Raw genomic sequence first — 23,322 nt, forward strand, 5'->3', positions numbered from 1 at the left:
GAGCAGCTACTAAATAAATGTTCCAGTGACAATGTTTGCCTCAGTTGTTTCTCCGATGTCACAGCTGCTTAAATAAGTTCAATTCCAAACTAGTTTGACATATATCCCTCGCTATTAACGCTACCACATTTAAAAAAAGCATGTTGAAATAGTAAACTGGCTACCACCCCACCCCCCAAAACAAAAGAACAATAATTAACACAGAAACAGCATCAGGTTTGTGAATAAAGTTTTATTGAAAAGAAGTGTAAGTGCAGAATATACAAGGAAGTCACGCACTGAATAACATTTATTGCACACGTGTAAGGCAGATGCCATTAATCAGTGTAAATGAAAGAAGCTGCAAAGAAGGCTGTAAAGTATAACCTCTGATGCCTGGTAACCACCCCCCCCCCCTCCACTCCCCCTTACACTCCCCCAACAACAGGAACATCACTGCGCCTGTTCTCTGTCATCCCATCAGCACGTCAGCTGATAACAGGACTGCAATATGTGTGTTTTTACATAGACATGAGGCTTTCATTTGCTTTTTCAGTTAAAAGGCAACAGTTGGTTTGGTGTCTCCCCCCCAACAACAACAACAACAAATCTAATCATGTAGTTGTGGTAAACCAAGACTGAGGTAGGTGTTCAAACAAAGAACAAACATTGAAGTCACACGGCACAACATGAGCTTATAAAAGAGCAGAGATCAGTTTCACTGAGACCAGCAGGCAGACATTTTTAATCCTAGGGACCACGCTGAGAGTCTGCTACATATTACATCTCATTACAGGCTTTGCTTACAAGATTAGATCACATGTGGCAACCGGATCGACTTACATTACTGGAGAGAATATGCAAAAAAAAAAAAAAGAAGGAAAAAAGAAAGAAACACGTGCACGTATGAAAGCGGTGTTATTGTTTTAGGACGCTTCAACCTTCAATGACTCCGTCCACGAGTTTGCTTTCATCTGACATTTTCCACTTAGAACAATTGGAGTAATATGAATGGCTTCAAATTTCTAGTGAAGTGAGCTGTGTCATCAGCAGCCAATTTGTGTCCTCCCTACTTATTATGCTGTTTAGCTAAACTGAAGCCACAAACTGGTGCACATTAATATCAATTGAAGCTAAATTCAATATATGGAGGGAGGTGCTTTCATCAGCACGCTGAAAAAGTTTAGGTCACATTAGTTTGCTGATGCTGTCTCATTTGAATCTCATCAAGGTCAGTGTTATTGTCTCTGACGGGAACCCATTAAAACCGAAAATGAAAATTACTTTGATGAAAGGACAGGAGCCCCTAGAAGGAGGGGATTTTATGTGGCCTACAAAAGCAAAGAATAATAGTTTCCCATTCACATTACAAAAGCAATGAAATACATGTCCAGCAGGGGGCTCTTTCAACTCACAAATGAAGTTTGTGGCAAGCGTTTGATTCAGTACTCCTCTAAAATTAAACCCACCCAGTCTGATAAAATTTAGCAGAGATAAAACCAAGCTGGCATGCTGAGAAAAATGTAAAAAAAGGGGGGAAAAAAGCTCTCCAGATACTCTGTAAGATGTGAGTTAAAATTTACATGTATAAGAGAAGAATAATGACTGTGAAGTACAAAGGGAAAAAAGTGTCAAACAGCAGATGTTAAAGGAGAGACAGAAAGAACTGAGCTCTTAATGTCACCAAATTTCAGATACACACACAGAACGTTTCAAACATGAATCACAGCAGGACTCTTTAAAAGTAAAATTAAAGCCTTTGCATCAAGCTCTAATTAAACAGAGCTCAAAATGAAAACCTGAGGAAACCAATATACACTACAGGCTAATTATCTTTTTCTTCTACACAAAAAAGTTATTGTTTAGTGAGATTATAAAGTTTGAAAGAACAAAAACTTTTTAAAGAAGTGAATAAACTAAAATCCAATGTGTAAATGCTGGATTTTTAAAAAATTCCTTTGTCATCTTTAGCGTACTTAAGTTCTTAAAATGTGTGTTTCTGCACAAGATCTACACTACACTTACACGGCCTGTTTAGATAAAATGCACAGGCTTCAAAGGTTTCAGAAAATTCATAGCACATAAATAAATTGAAACTCCAGTCTCAAAGCTCCCTGAAACCCAACTGTTAAAAACACCACGGCGCGATTACAAGAAAGTTCAAGTACATGAAAAGTTTGATGCGTCTGTTAGCTGTAGTGTAGTATTCTGATCTCCTTTGTGTTTCTGAAAATCAAAAATATACATAAAAACCAGAGGAATTGTCATACACGACACCTTGTAAACAATATGTGTTAATCATTTGCAGCACTGTGTGACAGGTGAGAACCTTAACGTGTTGTTACAATGACAAAAAATGGGTGAAAATGATGTTTTCAGGTCCCTTAACGCACCCCGTTACACAAGAAAAATGAAAAGGAAAAACAAAAATTAAAAATACACAATATTTACAGATTAACTCCACAGTAAAGCTAAATGAAGGGTCACGCTACAATCACTGAACACAAACGCCATTTAAATTACATTCATTTCATGTGGAGAAAAATGATGTAAAAGGCTAAAAAAAAGAAGCTCCAGACAAACAGTGTCACTGAGCTGTTTGTTGGTTTTGTCTTACAAAAGCTTTGGCAAACCTCGCCGACGAGCGTTCAGTTAACAACTCGTGACTTGCAGAAAACTGGAAGACGCGTTAACCGACAATTATACGTCAGCTTCTTTTAAAAGTGATCGTTGTACACGACGCAAACGTGTCACCAGAGACTCCATCGGGATTACGGGTAATCCGAAAATCCACTTTCTAGTAACAACGTCACTCAATATTCATGCTACATTTCCTACATTCATTATGACCATTTTGAAAATACATTCTTGCAGAATGCGGCTTAAAATAAATAATTTCTATATCAGACACGTCGGCTGCACTTTGGTTACATAAGGCGCTTCATAAATCTGCTATTTTCTCACACCTACACGTACAATAAGTACATTCGCTCAGCTAATCTGTTCCTCAAACACACAGAAACTCGTGCAAACACGCACGAGAACACAGAAACATGAGATGTACCTTCGGTTGGCACAACAGCTTATCTGAGTGCGAACAGAAGAGTGCATAGACATGCCCATTAAAGAGGCAAATGCATAATTAAGATGGTGTTTTTTTTTCAGACAGGAGTCATTTCATGGTCTTGAAAGACATGAGAGTTGACAAGGAATGCATCACGTCACAGTAGAGGATATGAAATTTAAAAAAAAGGAAAATAACTTAAAAGTACTGCATTGCAAAAAGATTTCAGCTGTATTCAAAACAAACCCAACAGCAATCCCAGAAAAACAAAACCCAGACAGCATCTGAGTGTTTTAGTAAAGTGAAAAAAAAAAAAGAGGTCAGCGGTGAGTCTCTCCGACTTCCCCTGCTGTGTGGCTGCAGCACTGAGCTCAGAGCTGGATGGCTGCCTTCATAATAGCTCAAACCCCTCTGCTGGGCTTACAAAGATGGAAGAAGACAGTTGCTGGGGTCACAAGTACCGGGGGGTCCACGGGGCCCTGGAGAGCCAGGAGGGCCCCGAGAAGAGATCCCAGGTGGGCCTTCACAGAGAATTAGAGTGCATTAATTACGGCACCAGGCTGCACTTTATCATCATTCAGAAGAGCTTTCAATTAGTGATAAAGCAGGCACATGTTCCCCTCACAAACACTCACAGCCATTCACTGTCCATACAGGCGAGCTGTACAGAATCACAAATGGAGGGTAGCCAGCTGTGAACATTATAGTGCTTCTGCTACATTTAGATCATCGCCTGGAAGTCCCGCTCTCACCACTCACACGGACCTCGAAATTGCACGGAGTATTAAAAGTATACTATCTCCAAGTAAAGAAAGCTACACGAGTTAAAAATTAGCAGTGTGGTAAGATAAATTCGTTGTACAAACACATGTACAAATATGTTTATTAATGTTAAAACAAAGACAAAGAAACCCCTTCCATTCACAGAGCAATCTGCTTTGTAAGTATTTCCAGCTTTAACCACCAAGATAAATCACTATTCTCAAGCCATTTCTTGTTAAAGTTGCATTTTCCCCATTTCCTTCGACTAACGAGCGGGCTGGCTAGCAGGGCCTTTTTCTTTATTATCGTGAATGTATTGCAAGTCCTAAATTGAACTCACCACTGGAAATAAGCATCGGGGAATTGTGTATTCTTATTTTACTTAAATGCAAGTTACAAGCAAAAAGGTTAGCCAGTGTATCCAGGGTAGTGTTACCTTTGTACACATGTTTAGAAGAATTAAAACAAGACCCAGACAGATTTTTACCTTTGGTTTGTTAGCAGATCTGCTCCATTTATATTCACTAATGTATACATTTTTTTTTAAACCAGCAGTGTCTTTGAAATCAAGTGTCAAGCACACGACAATTCCTATTGAGAATTATTCATCAGCATTTCAAAGCACAAGAGATAAAATTTCCTGCGTAGTTAATTTAGTCAATATTTGATCAGAAAATGACTCAGCCATTCTAAGGTTTGCTGCTTCCAGTTTCTCAAAGCGTGAAAGACTAATTGCAAGGCTAATTAAAAATAAAAAACAAATATTAGGTGCAGCTTCTACACGGTCTTTTTATTTTAGAACATTTTAAATTGCATTTAATTTGTTTAGTTTTAAAATCAATTAAAAAAATCAGTCTGTAATTACAGTCGCAGTTCTTCTTCTTCTTCTTTACTTTCATTTAATTGAGAAATGCTCCTCTGATGTAATGCAAAGTGGGACTGCAGTGAGTATCAATAGATCACTATATAGTTGCATTGGAGGATCATTCAGAACTGAGGACATCTCATTTACAATTAATGAATTCTCCGGTTTCTCTGTAATGAGAATGGAGGAGAGAGGAAGAACACATCCTCGCTCTCTGATATGGTGAGGTCATCGCGGCCGATGAGACATTAGTATCTCATGTTACTAAGCAACAGCTTGCTGAAGTGTCAAAGCGGTCTGCATTGCTTCATGGTCTCTCGTATATTGTTCATATACAAAAACAACACCAAGAATAACACCTTCTTTCTCAGAAAGCCTGCAAAAAAAAAGACAAGAGACAAAAACAAAAAAAAGCCCTTCACTGCAGTCCTGCCACAGGAGTGTCCATTACATCAGTCAACCCATTCACAGCTCGAGGGAGCCATGCCTCCACTATAGTTTGTACAAAGAGAATTGCAGGTACTGCCTTGTCCTTTACCTCCCTGCGAAAACACAACTTGCCCTTTCCATCAGAGCCACATCCATCTACTGCTTAAGTGCTCAGACAAACTATCCACAGTATCGTGGCGGTGGAAAGATACAGGAAAAAAAACCCTAATCATTTAAAGTACCTTATGTTCCAGTTTGTTAATTCTCTTTGTTTATACAACAAGTTTAAGTGGCTTTGTACAGCTGATAGCTTTACCCTGCTAATTTGGCACAATTCAGAACTAATGCACTCCAACGGCAGCACCTTCAGGTCTAATTACCATCAGAGCACATCAGGGAACGAACACGTGGGTGCAAAGATAGCAACTACAGTATGAGGTCACTTCTCAAAAAGAAAAACCCAACAACTTGAAAATACTGATTGATTAGAAGTGCCTTGATTCATCGACCTGTGGAGCCTGCCAGACAGATTTCTTACCCTTTATTTTATATATTTATTATATTATAACTGATAAATCAAAGTTGTGCAAATTTCATTTACGTGACTCACATATCCCAGTCTGAGTCTGAGGGGAACCTGCTCTATGTACGGCTAGTGTCAAGAATACCACCAGGAAAACCAGAGGAGTGGGCCAGCTCGTTGATAGCACTTAGTTTAAGCACTTTCAAGGTCTTCCTGAGACGTGACTACAGCTTAACTCTAACCCCCACCAGTTGAGCTGCAGGTGCTTCTTATAACTGTGTGCCTACAGAGATGATGTCTTTCAAAAGCTGTGATTTGTCCTCTCCAGTGGAGCTACAGCCAAGATATCTTTCCCCTGCACATGCATTATGTGCATACATACACTCCTACAGTCATAGGCTGAAAATCAGCAAGTTAACCCCACTTCTCATCTTCCATCAAGATATAGTGAGGTTTTTTTTTTTTTTTTTTTTAGTTATTTTGCACGACAAAGGACATGCTGACATCTTGATTTGTCTCCTTTCGTTCACGACAACACCAAGCAGTTCATTTTATAGAGCGGAAGTCATTTTCTGCCACCGCCAAATTCATCCTCTATTGGGGTCCTATTTATGTCGCGGGAGCACAGGGGTTTTTTGAGAACATAATGCAATCTAGAAGCCAAGTTGACTCTAACATGCTGAGAAACCAATTGAAGGCTGAAATAGAATTAAAGGTTGGAGACTTGACTCAGCCCTGGCACATTTCTTTCCTTCTTGGGGGCAGCTAAAAAAGCTTTATAAATAATGGCGAAAGGGGGGGTGGTCAATGTAATGGTTGTTCTTCCTGATCATTTTAATGCCTGCGGTATAATTAAAACACGAGGAGGGCAATTTTCAGAAGTGCCCTCATACATAGGTGCAAATAGCATAGTTTCTGCCATTTTATTAGTATATGGCTGATGCTTAGTGAGAGGTTTCAATTAAAACACTTTCTTATTTGAACATTTTAAAAACGCAGGACTGTGTCAAAAGAGGCAATCAGTATATAATGAGCTATGCTAAATCCAGTTGCTGACTGTGGCTTGAAACAATGTTGATAGAGGTGAGGGGGGGGACAAAAACAGTAACTCTGCAGTCCATAAAACTAAAACAATGAGCTTAAAGACAGTAAAATGCTCCATAGAACTGAGGAGAACAGCAGAGATGGGTGGTAATTCTCTGCATGTTCAGCACTATAATTGACCCTTTTGACTTTACGCGTTGTCCTTTGTTCCAGAGTTGCTGTAAAACTGCTGGTGATGGTGTAAGGTATTATATAGATAAAGTCTCCAATGTAAAAAAAAAAAAAAAGCCAAGATGCCTGCTGGTGACTTTTTGGAAATCTTCAGGATTCAGAAAGCCTGGAAACTATTGCTCATGAACACTTAAAAAAATGACCAGAAAGACTCATTGGAAGCAAAATACTAACAAATGAGGGGTGGATAAAGACTTTTGCACAGCATATCAAATTAAACATTCAAACTAAAATGCCTCTACTCATAAGGTGTTCTTACCTGGTGGCCCCGTGGGTCCTGGATCTCCTGGCAACCCCAGTCCAAGCTGGCCTCGCTCTCCTTTCTGACCCCTGATTCCTGTGGACACAAACACACACACAACATTGTGGCTGAGAAAACAAATACTACAAACTTAAAGCAGTCCTGTTGTGGTGCCATCTCTACACAGTTTGAATTACAGTTAGTAAGATTAGTACAAATGCCAAAGCACGACAAAGTGTCAAAATGAGGACACACTTGTGGAACCTTTATATTTGTCAACGGACTCCTAATAACACTGCACAGCTTCTCGATTATGTATAATCAGGATGACAGCAGTGTCAGGCATCAAGTATGCACTTATTTTGAGAGATGCACCCTTAGTAGGTGAAGTGGAAACAGACCACTGCATCGTGGATTTGTGCAGCTTTCTAACAACAGCACACATCACATCTTTGACGATTTCAAAACAGAGACAAGAGGCTTTTAACAATCAGAGATCAGACACGTGGGTCACTAAAGGCATTCAGAGAGTGGAAAAGTAGGCCAAGTCAAAGGTGAACTCCGCAAACAACTGAAAGCAATCGTGGCTATTCATGACAGACGCTTTACTCTGATGCTCATTATGTTCACTCTGTCCTATGCTGGAGACTGGCTGCTGCCTGACTACCTCCAAGAAAGAACACAAACTGTGAGCATGCTCAGTGTGTAAAAAGAAAATTCAAAGCATTCGCGCATCTTCAAGTCAGACCAGGCAGGCGGTTGCTTTTAACTGTATGCAAACAATCATATTATTCAAGGGCTTTTTCACTGCATGCAAAAACCAGTACGTCTACAGTTCAAAACAGCAGCATACCAAGTAAGAATTTGAGAGGCTGCAAAAAATATTTCCCCACGAGGCACTTAAAGTAATGGAGTCTCACAACCAGTGGCTGCATGGAGTGCATCAGAAACATTGACAGGAGTATCAAGCATTTCACTGCTTGGCCCAAAGGGGAAACGCTCCAACGCTTACATGTCAGAGAAAATCTCAGAAAAAAGGCTTATGAATGCTCCTAAACTGAATCTCAAAGAAATAAAAAAAGGGGGGCTATCCACACATTGCCACAATAATGAGACTTCTTTCAACACTCACAGAGCCCGGGGCATTCATTCAGGCAGGAGACGTTCCATGGAGAAAAGTGCACTGTACCTTGAGCAAAAAAATAAATAAAAAATTTCTGAATAGCACACAGGGCAATAAGCTTGGGGGCCACGGTGGATTGGTGCAGTCTGATAAATCGAAAAATGCCACACTGCGTACTTAGTTGAAAACAAATTGGGTCTTGGGGCACTAATGGATAAAGTAAGTTAACAAAATATAATACTGGCAAACAGTGGTTTTTCATGCTTCATTGAACCTGCACCTGTTGTACGCTGTTGTATACAATATTAAAAGACACATCTACTTAATCGTACCGTGTCTTACAAAAAGGAAAGAAAAAAAAACAACTTTCTTTCTATTTACTGATATGTCCATCTCGCAGGAAAAACAGAGCAGCTTTAAAACAGAGCTTACAGACATGTTTGTTTCACTCAGTATAAATGTTACACAGAATGCATTGAAATACAAAACAAATGTTAAAACAAGAACACAAAAAAAGAAGAAAAATTGATGAAATATGCACTTGAGCACAATGGCTTTCATCAAAGAGAAACTTTGTGAAGATCCCAAAAGTGAACGATGAATCACAAATGAGCACTTAATTACAACAAAGTAGGAAATAAAGAAATGGTGTTCTCCAGCATGAGCCCCTATGGGCATTCTCTTAACAGCTTGAGACTTTCACCCATGTGAAATCACACCAAAGACAGAAGAAAGGAAGAAAAAAAAAACTGTGAACTCAACAGAGGGGTTATTTTTCTCCATAAACAATTCATTTTGGCATATTGGAGAAGAAGTCAAATTGGATATTCCAGAGGAGCACAGTCTCTAGCGGAGGATGACGAGAAATAATGAGGAAATATTACCCCAAACTCTCGAGGCCCAAGTCAACAAAGAAAAAAAAAATTAAGAAGTTGTTGAATTTCTGAATTATCAAGGGAAATAACTTTCCTCTTTGTTTTCAATAAATATTTATTGCAAAGCTGCATTAAAGATCACCTATAAAACACTTTTTTTTGGGAGCGTAAAAAAACAAAACAAGCAAAATAAAGTCCAAGACATGTGTAAACGCCAGTGGCATTAACGCACAAATATTTAGAGTTGAGTAGCTGGCTAATTTGGAGACATTATTCATGAATGAAAGCAGCCCTTTATATCATAGCAGTGGGTTAAAATGTAAATGGTCTTGAATAATGTGAGGTAGATAACAAAGCTCAAAGAGAACGGCCAATGCAGCGGTGCTTTTGATCTGCACCAACACAATCAAATCACTCCTCATCTTTAAAAGTTACGATACCATAGTTCTGCTGCGGACACAGTACAAATCTAAGCAAGTCTGAGGTACAAAGCCTGCACCGGCAAACCATTAGTGTTGTATGAGCAGTCAGAAATTTGTATTAGTTTGATAAAAGAATGTCAACCCTCTTTCCTGACTACGCTCCTATTGCATTTTAGGGGCTTTCTTTCCTGAAGTGAGGTATCAATACTGAGGTTCTTTCCTGTCCACATTGATAACACTTTCTCTTTTTCACAGCCAATTCTTCGTTTGTCTTCATATTTCCCAGAGAGCCGCTGTGCACCACACTCCCGGCCTTTCCTCTGCTCCCCGCCCCTCAGTCTGCATTGATATATGGGTCTATGCAAGAGAGAAATACCCATGAATCCGCACAAAATGCAAGTGTAAGCCCGATTCTAATCCAGCCAGTCTCCAACATTTCAAATCAACATCACAAAAACACGAGATGCCAACCAACAGGGTGCATCTCACAAAAATGTGACGCTTTCCTCTCTAAAATATAATTGGCTAAATGTATGGTTCGGTAAACCATACGGTGTGTTTGCTTAAGTAATTATAGGAGTACATATATAATTTCTTTTCATTAAATAAATTAAGGTTAATCATGTTTCATTAACAGCAATCAGGTTTTACAAGTGTTATTTCTATTCATTCATTCATATTTAAATTATAGTATTTTTCCAGCAGTGGCATTAAGGTGCAGCCGTTCCGCCTGCCATCCTACCAGGAGGTCCACGCTCTCCTGGTGAGCCCGGTAATCCATCCTTTCCAGGAGGTCCAGGAGGTCCTTGGATCTGCGACGCTAAGATGCCTGCAGGTGTCTTCTGTAGCCCGCTGTTGCTAGAAAGCTTCTCTGTGAAGCAAGAGAAGAATGCTTAGAGGTAACACAACACAAAAAATAAAAGTACTCCAAACTAATTAAAATAAACTCCTTTTTTTTTGTTTTTTTACCTTCAAAAATCCTCGATACTTCATTTCGGATAAACATCCGGAGTTCCTCTGTAAAGCTGGAGTCATCCTGCGAGCGGAAAGTGATAAAGCGCTCACTATTTTAACACTTAACAAGAGAAACTAAAGCAATTACGGGACAATAAAAATAAAAAGATACAAGTAAAAATGATAATTAAGTGGATATCTGGAATGTTTACTAAATAAAATATTTCTTCTACGCAGATTGTTCAAACCAAACTCGACAAAAAGCAGGGCAGAGTCATTCAGTTTAAATTCAGCTTTTAGAGCTTCCTCCTGACTTGAAAGCCTACCTTGCATTGCAGTTTAATATAACGTCTGAACCCAAACTCAGCAGGCGAATATTAAATTTGGTATTATAGCTTTAAAGTGGTGTTACTTTATTTCCAATTCTGAAGTAATGCACTGCCTATTTAGACTGAAAGTGCAGCTTGTCATACTGGCTCTATTTGCCTCCGTATGTATGGAAGGATAAAGAAATTATATACATGCATAGAGCACGTACGCACAGCACACAGCACACGCCGTGTGAACCTTTCTCAGCTGGATTGTTGGTGCTTTTTTGTGCCGTACCAGTTAGGAAGCCAAACAATAGTATCCCTGGACCTCGAATCTTTGCATTCAGAACAGTTTTTCATCACTGTGAGTGTTATATAACGGTTGTGGCTGCATACAGTAAGTGTAAAATGTCTGTGACAGATGGAGGTGTTTTCGCTGCTCTGCAGAGCTCCAGGCACGCCCACATATCTGTCTTTCTTTCTGTTTCCGTCTCGCTCCCTCTCTGACCTTCTGTTGCGCCTAGATGATCAGGAGTGGGAAGCGCTGAGCAGAAAGAGAACAGCAAGTTCCCGTTGCACTGCCTTGTTTGATGTTTCATGCAGAAAGCTGTAGCTACACCATTTTCCCCCCCCCAGTGTATGAGAACTGAGGTGGTAACTCGAAGGAACGAGTTGCCCGGTAAAGCTTTTGAATTATCTGGGAGGGTTGTCTTTGTTTACGGTGAAAATTTTCAACTCACCAGGAGGCTTTCACTCCCCAGGAGTCCTGGAGGGCCGGGATCACCTTTTTGCCCCTGGGTACCGATGGGTCCGATTTGGCCGGGCTCTCCTTGGCGACCCCTCTCGCCCTGAACGCCTCTTTCTCCAGGAATTCCTGGATCACCCTGTAGCATTAAAAAAAAGTAGCAGCTCAGATATATCTCACCTGTGTATGATGTTGAGGCACCAAACATGTGAATGTGCTACAGCTACCACTCCTGGCTAGAAAAAGCTACATCAGTGTCACTATAATCTTCAGGTCCCGCTGTAACTTTACATACTGTGCACAATGACCCATTTCTCCTAATGTGTCCAGTTAGTTACTGGTCCTGGGGTTCTGCTGCCAAACACAAAGCTAAAACCTCATTTTGCATCCTCTATTAAAGGCGTTTGCAACAGATTACTGTGGAAGTGTGACCAAGCTTTTGCAAACACAATAGCAAACTGCACTGAGCGTTAAATGCTTTTATCTAGCGCTTATGTGCTTGTGGGGATTAGTCACATTTGTGCTGAAGTGAAGACTTTCATTACTATTCATCAAAATCTTTTTGTTGTGTGTTATAGTTGGAGTCACAAAAATAGCTTCCTTTTAAGAAACGAGGAATGCTTACACGCTCTCCTTTGGATCCTCTTTCGCCTTGTCTACCTGTAGCTCCCTTAGAAAGGAAAAAGGAAAAAATTATAGTTGAGGTCTTTGTTGAGGAGTAAGAAGAAAAAAAAACAGTAAAAGGAAATTATTCTGACCCTGAAACTTTTTAGTAGCTGCACACAAAGCATTGATGTTTGGGATTGTGTAAGGGCGCGAGCAACACTCAATCATTCTAATATGTTCATTTGGAATTTGTTCATTTGAATTTCTGTTAAATCCACTATAAGCGATGTTTGCAGAGGATTCTTATGAATTATTTGACTTTGAGGAATGCACGCTTTTCAGATGACGCTGCATTGACTGCGTCTTACTCAGCTCAGGCATAATTCCTCCCCGTATAGTGTTTCACCTTCTGCAATGTCACGGATCCTCTGCATCACTCCTGGTTTGTATGACGAACGCCTTCCCACCAGCTGCCTCTACTGTACAGAGGAGCAGGGAGAAAATACCTGTCTCTGGTTTCGTGTCACAACATCTTGTGTCTTCCAATCCCTCTCTGTCACTCCTCATTGCTTCCCTTTACTCTGCTCACAGAAATACCTTTGGGAGCATCTTTGTATCAATTTCCTGCTGGATTACAGGAGCCATGCAAAAGACAATCTGGCATGATGTGGTTTTTGAAGCGGGCATCGCTTTGTGATGCCGTTCTCCCCTGCCTGCTTTAATCTGCAGTACTCTGTATTCCCCGCTGCCTGATGGGAGGCTTAAATCTATCATCTTGCCCACTGAAATGTGCTTCCCTGAGCATTACATTAAACCTCAAAGCAGTGTGCAAGGAATTTTGCTAAAGAAGGCAACTATACCATCTGCTAGATGGCACTGTTGCCCCACCAAAAAGTCATGCCCGTCTATAGAAAGGCTCTGTGTGATGCTGAGATTATGAACAAATGGAAGGAAAAAAAAAAACAATAAAGTACTCGGGCTGTCATTAAGGTGTAAGGTGAAAAAAAAATTGTAAATCAGAGCAAAGCTGTAATAATCGTAGTCAATCGAGTTTGGGTATTAGATTGTATAATGTGCAGTGAATGGCAATTCAAGCCCATACTGTGAGACCATTCTGTGTGATTATGTAGTAAACAGTGTAGATTTGATCAGGTACATAAAAGTAGACTTTTATGCATATTTATTTCCATTTTGGCCAGGTTCATCAGGCAGAAAAATGCATATTTAATCTGAAGCGTCTACTGCCCTCTATTACAAACATTTTATCATTGCCTGAAAGCATTAACTGTATAATGAGGATGAAAAGACTAAAAGTCAACAAAGCCTTAAATCTGCAGGATTCCATTTAGGTTTTTTTTTTAATCGTTAAAATCTCAAATATGCAAATAGCTTTAATGCAGTCAGCACGCTGTAGCTTGAGGGGGGATAAAAATCTGCTGTGCCATCTTTCTGTAGCTTGGCTGATGTAAAGCACTTTCTATAAGGGGATTTGCGACGCATTCGCACAACTCACCTGGTATCCTGGAGTTCCATCTTTTCCAGGTCTCCCCTGCTCAAGGAGCGCAACACAAACAAAGACATTTTGTATCAGCTCCCGCCTTCGATTGGATCAGCACTGTTGCACTCCTAGTAATCTCCACAGTTAATGAGATATCTCAACCAAGGGATAATGATCCTGATTGCTGCGCGAACATTGTTCCATTGTGCGCTTACAGGGAAAATTACAGAAACCATCTCTGATGGTAATTATGTGGAGCAATGTAATCATCTACAGGACAAGCGGAAGCTAACATATGTATTTTATTCATATTGTCCTTGAATTGTGTTGCTTTTGTTCCAGACACACACTACAATGGTAAAATAACTATGCGGCCATGTTTTAATAGTACTGTTTCTAGTGTGGACATTATTGGAAGGTGCTTTGTCAACATCTAGTAGTGATGATATTAAGGGAAGAGCGACAGAATTTGTGTAGCATCCTTACAGGAAGACCTTGGGGTCCCTCGGGCCCAGGGAATCCTGTCTCTCCCAGCGGACCCCTCTCACCCTGTCACAGAACAGAGACAGCCAATGTGTCAGTCGGCAGTAACAAAGGAATGACGCACAGATTGACAGCTCAAAGAGAGTTAGAGGCTCAGGCTCACCGGCTCTCCTGGGATCCCTGGCTCTCCACGAGCGCCGGGCTTTCCCTGTCAATCACAAGTTTGGGAAAAGAACAGACCGTGTTTGACAGGTCCTCGATAGTGTCATATCTACAGCACCCCTGTAACCTTCCATTTAAAATACAGAGACCAGCATACCAAAGCTGCACAAAAGAAACCTTCCCAACAAAACACTGCACAGACAGACTGCAGGTGTAAGGCAGCATTATTAATCAAAATAGTTTGGTGCTATAGGAATTGAGAGCTATTATTCTGTCTACTTTAAAAAAAACACATCACTGACTTGTTGCCAGGAGCAGACTTAAATAACATAAATGACTGATCAGAGAGAAGTATGTCCTAAATTAATTTTAAAAAATGGAGGACTTACTGGAGGACCTAGCATCCCTGGTGGACCAGACAAACCCATATCCCCCTGGAAGCACAACATATTAGGTAGATAATGTACACATAACATAAAGAATACTATAAATCACTGTCACATCAAGCACACACACAGATAGTGGTATCAGAAACTCTGTATAATGAAAGCTGCTGGGCTGCTATGTGTCTGGACAAGTGCAATGCAAAAATCTGAAACACTTAATAAAAAACTATAAATATCTCCTCAGAAAAATCACACACATATATTTATTATAAATGACTTCCTTAAGATCTTCATATTTCAACAGCAAATGCTTTGCATATGTCAAACCTTTGACAGCAGGCCCTGAAAGGATAAATTACTCTGGATGTCAGAGAAACTGAAATATTCCACCCCCATCAACCTTCCACAAAACACACAGTCACACACCGCCAATCAGTGGAAACATTTCTGCACAGAAAATGCAGGAAGTTGTGAAAAGATGCCTCTAAGACTTTTTTTTTTTAATGAAGGAAAATTCATTAAGTAATTGTGCAAATTATTAATTATTACATTAATACTTTGGTTCCAGCTCAGAAAAACGTGGAATTCTCAGAATTTAACAGGCAGTCATCGTGAAAACTTTGTATCTTGACGTTTACCTTAGCACCCGGCAGCCCTTCAAGCCCAGGTAATCCCATGGGCCCTGGTTCCCCCTGTGAGATAAAAATACACCAACTGTCATGTTAAGACAAAAAAAACAAACAAAAAAAACCCCAACCCTCCTCGCTTTCCCCTTTTTCCAACCAAAAATGAGGTTATTTCTGTCTCACAGTCCTAGAGTGAGGCTGGCGATAAGCGACTGGAAGGTAACAAGTGTCATTATAAAGCGACCATCATGCATAAATGAGCAGATATAGATCAAAAATGGATGAAGGCGAATAAATTTAATTCTGCAGGGGCCCAGATTTTACACATTTCCTGCTCTCATCTTGATAATCTCGGTCAGGTATTGAGAGGACAATACTTCAAATGACCTAGGACACATGCTGTCACACCTTGAAGGCTTTATATCCATTAGAAAAACGAAAGCCATTTGACAATCACAATCACACCTGCTTTCTTCACTAAAAATAGAGCCATTCCCAGTGCTAAAGCAAGTGATGGCCTCTATCCACCTCATCTTGCTCGCGCTGCCATGGAGAAATGCCATTACACAGAATAGAGGGGCGACCGGCACTGACACAGACGGATTGTCCAGGTAATTGTCACACATGTAGATTGTCACGAATACGTTACTCAGGCTATGGGAAGAGCGGGCCAGCCAGAGGATCAGCTGTGAGACGGATTGGGGCAATTCCACCAAGGCATTGTGGACGCTTGAACAATTTATTAAAATGTCAAATTAACATGCCATTGAAAAATCACTGTGAAACAAAACAAACAAACAAAAAATAAAGAAAGAAAATTTTAAAAAATGCAACTGGGCCCGAGAAAAATTGATGATTCCCATGTCTGTGTGGACTGTTTTCAGGCGTCAGAGTAAGGGGGGATGGGCATTTGAAGTGCAGTGAGGGTTTGTGGGTTCCCACTGGCAAGACAATATGGTACAAAGGTTTCATATTTGTAGGAGTCGAGATCATTTTTTTTTCTCTGTGTTGGAGTTCTTCTGAAAGTGGTTAAGTGCTCGGGCTTGAGGCTGTATTGACTTATTTTATCCAGTAGAAAGCCATAGAAATAATTATAGCAAGCAACTGGCAACTCTGACTTCTCCGCTTTTTTGCGAGGAGCACAAAAACAGCCAAATGCCTCAAAAAATATAGCCCACGATGAAAAGCTTCAACTTACTGCAGGTCCTTCATCTCCTTTGGGACCCTTAAAAAAAGAAAGAGAGGGAGAGCGGACATATTACCCCCGTGAAAGTGACAACTGCTTCCATAAAAATCGTAAATATCATCTTTAATGGCATGTGGTTACTGTATGTTATTGTCATTTCAATTTATATTAGTCATTATTACTTGCCTTTTCTCTTATTTTCTGTGTGTAAATCACGCTAACAGTGTAATATTGTCTCAAGCGCAATTAAAATGATCAGGATCATATAATCCAGTCAAAAAGATTTAAAACAACACCAGCCAGCAATTTTCCACATTAATAAGCACAAGCAATTATTGATGAATTGGGCCGCTTATCCTCCTTAACACTGATGAAGATGCTCCTTTATTTAGATTGCTCCTTTGGTGCTGTTGGCCTGTGATGGATGCAGTACCGGGAGAAGCATCCTTAAGATGTAGCTATGGCTCATGTCCATTGTGCACTGGGGATAGCAGAGTGTCTACTTTTTGTCACCTCCTTAAGTGTTCGTTTTGGTGGATGGATCCCTGCAGGGCCTGTGACTGAATGTCTCTCAGGACTGGACAAGATTACAAACTGTCTGATAAGGAGGAGCAGGGGGAACCCGATAAGCAAATCGGGTCACTTCGGCTTGGCACTGTGCAGAGCAGCCGAACTTCTAAGTCCATTTTGCATTTCAATGATGTTGTGTGTCCTGGGGTGGATAAGAGGCACCTGTTTGAGAGTCAGGAAGCCTCTTGGCCTTCACCAACCACCAGATCTCAATGAGCATGATTGACTGTGATATAATAGCCTTAGAAGCCAAGATAACACCAGAGGGCTGGTCAGGCTATTTGTTATTCAGCTCTCCCAGGCTCTGCAGCTCAGACAGTATCCACATGCCTGTTTGCTAGTGTTACTCCACAATTCAGTGTAAAGAATTTGCTTCAGGCACAACAATGATTATACTTACCGGAGCACCGGGAGCTCCAGGGGGTCCTAAAATAGCTCCACCGCTCTGCAAAGAATTTTTTTATATTTTATAACACGGGCCAAAAACAACAAGCACAGAATCTTTTTCTAGCAAATTTGACTTAAGGCTCTGCACAGCACCATGCATTCAGAAGATCACAATGACAATGATCTGAAGTTTTTTAAAATCTTTACCTGTGGCTTGTACAGGCTGCCCATTCCGTTGCCCTACAACACAACCCAGAGTAAATCAGACATCTTCTCTAAGAGGCTCTTTTCACTGAATGTAAGTTCTAGGCACCGGGAGTCCTTACAGAAAACTGTACAGTAGGTCTGAAGCAGTTATACACTGCTAAGCCCTTAAAAGCTACATAAGAGAGATCAATAGCTCATTTGGTGATTACAGAGAGAGAAAGGAAGAGAGTGCGAGAAAGAGTGAGAAGTGAAAAGAGGAGAAAAAAACACAGAGAAGCGTAGACTTAATAATCCTTGAGCCAGTCGTAATTCCAAAAAGACGAGTGCCTCAGAAATACAAAAGAGCACACTGATTAAAAAGATTTGGGTATGAGAACTAGGTAATCTGCTTTTCTTGTATAGTATTAGAACATATAATGATGTTTTTCCCATGATAGATTGGTAGAGGGCAGCTATTGTAAACGTAGAAGGAGTCAAGGTTCTCATTTAGAAGCAAGTGAATACCCGTGCCCTTTTCAGGCCACTGAGCCATCTCTTGTCCTCCCAGACTGCAGTTTATGAGACCAGGGTGTGAGGGGAGGGGGGCAAGGCAGGTTCAAGGGGACAGCTGATGAATTATAGATTTGCCTTTGGAAGCGCTTACTCACTTTCCTTTTAAAGGAAAGAAACATAACTCAATGCCAGCGTGCAGGTCGTGACGATTTCATCGTATTTGTACCTGTTTGTCATTTATGCTTTTCCCGATACAATAAATACTGTTAGACTGAGGAAACATAAGTGCTGAGGACATGCATTTAACTCGCTAACCATAAGAGTGTTTCCAAAAGGATAAAGTGCCAGTAACAAAATAATGTCTAATCTATTACCCTAATGTAGGTTTTGAGACTTATTATCAACAGATAGCACTTGTTGAGGCACCAGGAACTTACCGGAGGCCCTGGAGGCCCTGGTCTACCTGGAGGTCCTTCATTTCCCTGCCAAACACAAGCCAGAGGAATTTTTAAACATGTCTGTGAAAATGCAAATGTTTATCAGCCACAGTCCCATGTTAATGTAATCAAGTGAATCTCATTTGCCGACCCTGGGAAACAAAAAAGAATCTCATGAGACGTATATCTGCTCTCTAGCACTTTGATGCATATATTAAAATTTGGGGAAAATCTTAAATTATTTAATATTTTCAAGTATTCATCAACTGCAGTTATTTTGTTTTTCTGTTTTATGAATCTGTCTTTAAGATTCATGATACCACACATGGAAACAAGAGGACAGTGCAATTTCATTAATATACTCTGTCAAAACAATTTACCGCAGGCTTTAAAGCAGTGGCTGAAAGCACTCATGTAACCAGCAGGTCATTTAATGTGCGCTCCCACTGACAATACACTGTATATAAAATCCAGAAATTCGTGCACTCTGCCTATGGTATGCAGAAAAATACAGAAATAGTAAAAACATTACTTTATCTCCTTTGGGTCCAGGCTGGCTCATTGGACCTGGTCTACCCATGAGTCCCTGCAAACAGAATAGCACACTTACTTTATAGTATGAAACAATTAAAGAGATTTTGCATAATTTTAGACCACACGGAGGACTGATTTCTTACCGGGGCCCCTGTTCGACCAGGCACACCTGGTAGCCCTGGTGCTCCTGAAGGCCCCTAGAGGAGACAAAATTAGTTATTATTTTTTAAAATTTACTTCTTACTATCATCAAAAGAATTATTACATTAATATTTTTCTGCATCACTAGTGGCTTCATAATGTAGTGGTTTACACATGTGCAGAAATAGTCTCTGATTTCTGCGCTTACTTCATGGATTTTTGGTAATAACTGTCTGTAGTTCTGAGTTCTGGTTCGTGCCTAGTTCTGAATTTTGATTTGTATTTCACTTCAGTTGCTACTTTCAGTTTGTTAATTGTCTGTTTAGGTCTCTCAGTGTTTCCCAATCTGTTCCTCCTTCTGTCTTTGTCTTTCTGCATTCCCTGAATGAGCTCATTTATGTTTTGTTCATCCGTCTTGTTTCAGTGTCTCCTTGTTACAGCTGTGGCCACAGAGAGCACGAAAACTGGCTTCTGAAGTTCCTCTTTGAAGCTTTCAGATGAATGTTTCTACCATCACCATCTTGGTTGCAAAAAAACAGATGTGACAAGAAGGGGTGGGTCTGACTGTGAAACCGCACACTCACTGGCTAATGACTTGTGATTTAATTTGCTAGCCAATGCACATGTGGTTACATAGTATAGAAAATGTCTCCAATTTGAAACATACATGGCCGAGATTTACAAAATAGACTTAATTTTTTATTTTGTATGAATCAGAATGAGTGAGTGAGCCCATGAACTCAGGAGGAAAGTCTTCCCAGAGGTCAAGACGGAAAAACATTTCTCCATAGACTTCACAAAGTCTTATTTTCAACCACAGCTGGTGGCTTTCACATAGAATGTAGATTCTGGGCACTTCTGCACTGGCTTCATTTTCCTGACCTGGAAGCTCTTTGTGGCTTGTTGTCTGTTGTTTCTCATTCTAATTTTACTTCCTGTTTGTGCCCTAACTAGTCTCACCTGTATTAATTATGTTCAGCTGTGTCCTGTTCCCCACTAGTCTCCAGTTTCCTATCAGTGCTCAGTGTGTGTAGATAGAGCCATTCCTTCAGCCTGTGTATTCTTGTTGTTCCTGGCTCCCTGTGGTTTTCTAGGATCTCTATTAACTCCCAGTTGGATGTAGTTATTGGACTTTTCTGTCAACCTAATAAAAGGCATGCCTTTTGTTATTTTGTCTACCTTGGAGTTCTCTGTTTGGATCCTATATTGTACGAACACTATAGTGCTGATGGAGAGTTATGTGGCCATGCTGAACGTCAGCTGTGCTGCTCCGAGCACATCAAGCATATATTCTTAAAATGTGGATAAATTAAATTATTGGTCATTGTGGTGTCACATCTGTTTTGTTAAAATCTGTGCTACATTTTAAAGGATGAATTCAAAAGCTTTTCTATACACTGTAATGACTTCTGAGCTTATGCTTGTATTTTCTTTCCTTTAGAGCTTATCTGAGCATGCAGAAACAGCAGAACATCACATTTTCTACTGTGGGGCACTTCATCATGCGACAACTTTATTAATTTATTTGGCGACTAGGCCCTATAGTGTATTGTTTGCTATATTTTAGAGATGCCATTGCATGCATTTCTTTGATCACTGAAAGAAAAAAAAAACCTGCTATCTGACCAAAACATGTTTTTTATTGAGCTGTTATAATCTAGTAGCAAGTGTGCCTGCTAGTAAAACTCTTCTGCCATGGCAGTTCAGTGCTGAAAGCTGACCTATGGGAAACTTCTCAGCTGCTTTCAACACTGTCTTTTTTTAAATGAACACACACAAACACGCAGGGCAGGCTTTGTTCTTCATAAAGTAGTTCCTTGGAGAGCAAGAGATAGGGCATAGTGCAAATGCAGCTCTGCGGATAGCTTTTGATAGCTTCTTTTGAAAACAGACTCTCAGAGCAGACAGACTTTAAGATGAGGCCAACATTAGAATATATTTACATCCGTTTGAAAAACCTCTTTCTCAATGTCACGGTGACTTCTGACCTGGTTAGATAACCACTGGATTAATTTGTTTAGATTTAACTTTTTCTTCACTCACCTCATCACCTTTATCGCCTATAGGGCCTGGGAACCCTCTCTCTCCTTTTACTCCCTGCAGGAAAGCAGAAGCAATAAAGTAGGGAAAAGTGAATGTTTTTCACAAGGAAAGAGGGAAGAAAAAAAACCCTTAAACTAAAGTCTGATGGGCGTAAATTTCAAAATGCATCTTCCAGCACACAACTTGAAATTGCCTAGCCTGTTTCACCATGGTACAAGACTGTATCCATAGCAACAACTTCTGCAGTGAAAACCTAAGGGTGTTCAGAATAATATGAGTTGTGGAACAGCTGCTTAGGCTTTCAGGAATAATGCAAAAAGAAATTTATGAAAAGCTTTTTTTTCAGCGCAAATCTTTGTCTTGCAGATTAAATGCACATTTAAGCAAACAATATCATAAAATAAGGCTATATCTTCTACACATTCTTGCCATGCTGATAAAATGGGTTATTCATATAGTAATATTTTTATAAAATCTGTTTTTGTTATTTCACAAGTTTACGTTTGACATCTTCTTGCCTACCTTTGGACCTTCTTTTCCCGGGTTACCCATCGGACCTCTGACCCCAGGATCTCCCTGTTTGGAAAAGGAGTCCATAATGGATTTGTGTTCAATAGCGCAAGCATGCACTCAAAATATTCATGAAGGAGCACTGAAAGCATGATGTGCAATGCAAATCAAAGTCACATTTTTTTGTAAATTGTCTAAATTGTCTGCTATGCTAATGAGTCACTTGTACCTTTTCTCCCACTAAGCCCTCTACTCCTTGCACTCCAGGGGAGCCTTTTTCTCCCTTCTGTCCAGGCAGCCCTGGGACTCTCGTCTGGCACACACTGCAGGCATTCTACCAGCGCAGGCAAGGCAGGAAGCAAAAGTGGAAGCACAGATAAGATTTCATCAGGCTGAGCTGGAACACTGTATTTTCGCCCTTTATTATGTCACATCCCCTGGGTGGAGGACAAGACCCCAACTGACATAAAGTGTTCTCAAAATGTCCACAGAGCAGAAATAATGTGAACCCACCTAGAGTGCCTCCAAGAGTGTCTCTCACTGAGGTGAGTGGTGAACTTTGTCAAACTCACTGACTGTGACATTTAGGTGAGAACCTAAATATCATTGGACCAACTCCATTGGCACTGCTGCACGTTGTGACTCGGACTTACTGTATGTGCAGCAGGATTAGTGGGCTGTTGCAACGCTGTATTTGAGCATTTTAAAACGAGTTTACTCGATCTTGATAAGGACTTTCCAGATATTTTGCTCAAGTGACTTCGAGCAGTGCTGCTTTACAGCTTTTACTAAGACCATTTTTACATGTGGATACTGGATTTTTTTTGCCAGCGCACATAAAATCTACAATGGCATTTCAGCACTGACCCCAGAAAAATGTATATTGTATCACATCTCATCTCACCGTATCTTATTGCATTACATTGTACTGTACTGCCTTGTATCACATCCGAGCCTAACGAACTGTATCACATCTTATCATATCACAGCATATCGTATCATATTACATCACATCCCACATATTTCATCCTATTGCATTGTATTATATTGTCCATAATGCATCACGTTGCACCCTATTGCATCCTATCATATTACATTGTATCATATTGCATCATATCGCATTGCACTGCATCGCATTGCACTGCATCGCATTGCACTGCATCGCATCTTGATCTATTCTAGATACACTATAGACTCTACTCCTAGCACAGAAAAGAATTAGGAAGTTTACGTTGGAAAAAGGCAGTAAAAACAAATGCATTTCAAAAATAACAACAACAACAAAATCTCACTATATTTGAAAAATAAAATGAAAAGCCATCGTTTCAATATTGCCATTTAAGCCTAATCTTCAAAGACTTCAACACAATGGCAAAATAATAAGAGCATGCTGTTACTGACATGAATGAAAAGAAAAACAATACCCGTGTTAAATGTGTTTAGCGCTTTTTTTGAAGGTGTCATCGAGGTGTCAAGAGTACTAATC

At 40.2% G+C, this 23,322-nt stretch overlaps 1 protein-coding gene across 1 annotated transcript in view; it reads right to left on the reverse strand.

The window, feature by feature from the left end:
• Positions 1-412: 412 nt before the first annotated feature.
• Positions 413-23,322, reverse strand: part of LOC146374803 (uncharacterized) — a 99,747-nt gene continuing 76,837 nt past the window's right edge. The window contains exons 34-53 of the mRNA XM_084948978.1: positions 22,066-22,170; positions 21,849-21,902; positions 21,327-21,380; positions 19,286-19,339; positions 19,141-19,194; positions 18,609-18,653; positions 17,680-17,712; positions 17,486-17,530; positions 16,528-16,554; positions 15,342-15,395; positions 14,707-14,751; positions 14,319-14,363; positions 14,159-14,221; positions 13,688-13,723; positions 12,194-12,238; positions 11,564-11,707; positions 10,528-10,594; positions 10,301-10,429; positions 7,157-7,234; positions 413-3,564 (exon numbers count right to left, since the gene is read on the reverse strand). Of these exons, the coding sequence (XP_084805104.1) occupies positions 3,464-3,564; positions 7,157-7,234; positions 10,301-10,429; positions 10,528-10,594; positions 11,564-11,707; positions 12,194-12,238; positions 13,688-13,723; positions 14,159-14,221; positions 14,319-14,363; positions 14,707-14,751; positions 15,342-15,395; positions 16,528-16,554; positions 17,486-17,530; positions 17,680-17,712; positions 18,609-18,653; positions 19,141-19,194; positions 19,286-19,339; positions 21,327-21,380; positions 21,849-21,902; positions 22,066-22,170 (1,278 nt within the window). The 3' untranslated portion in view covers positions 413-3,463. The remainder of the gene's footprint in view (positions 3,565-7,156; positions 7,235-10,300; positions 10,430-10,527; positions 10,595-11,563; positions 11,708-12,193; positions 12,239-13,687; positions 13,724-14,158; positions 14,222-14,318; positions 14,364-14,706; positions 14,752-15,341; positions 15,396-16,527; positions 16,555-17,485; positions 17,531-17,679; positions 17,713-18,608; positions 18,654-19,140; positions 19,195-19,285; positions 19,340-21,326; positions 21,381-21,848; positions 21,903-22,065; positions 22,171-23,322) is intronic.

Source organism: Perissodus microlepis, chromosome 13 (assembly GCF_051167445.1).
Source record: "Perissodus microlepis isolate ML-2025 ecotype Zambia chromosome 13, ASM5116744v1, whole genome shotgun sequence".
Taxonomy (NCBI): domain Eukaryota; kingdom Metazoa; phylum Chordata; class Actinopteri; order Cichliformes; family Cichlidae; genus Perissodus; species Perissodus microlepis.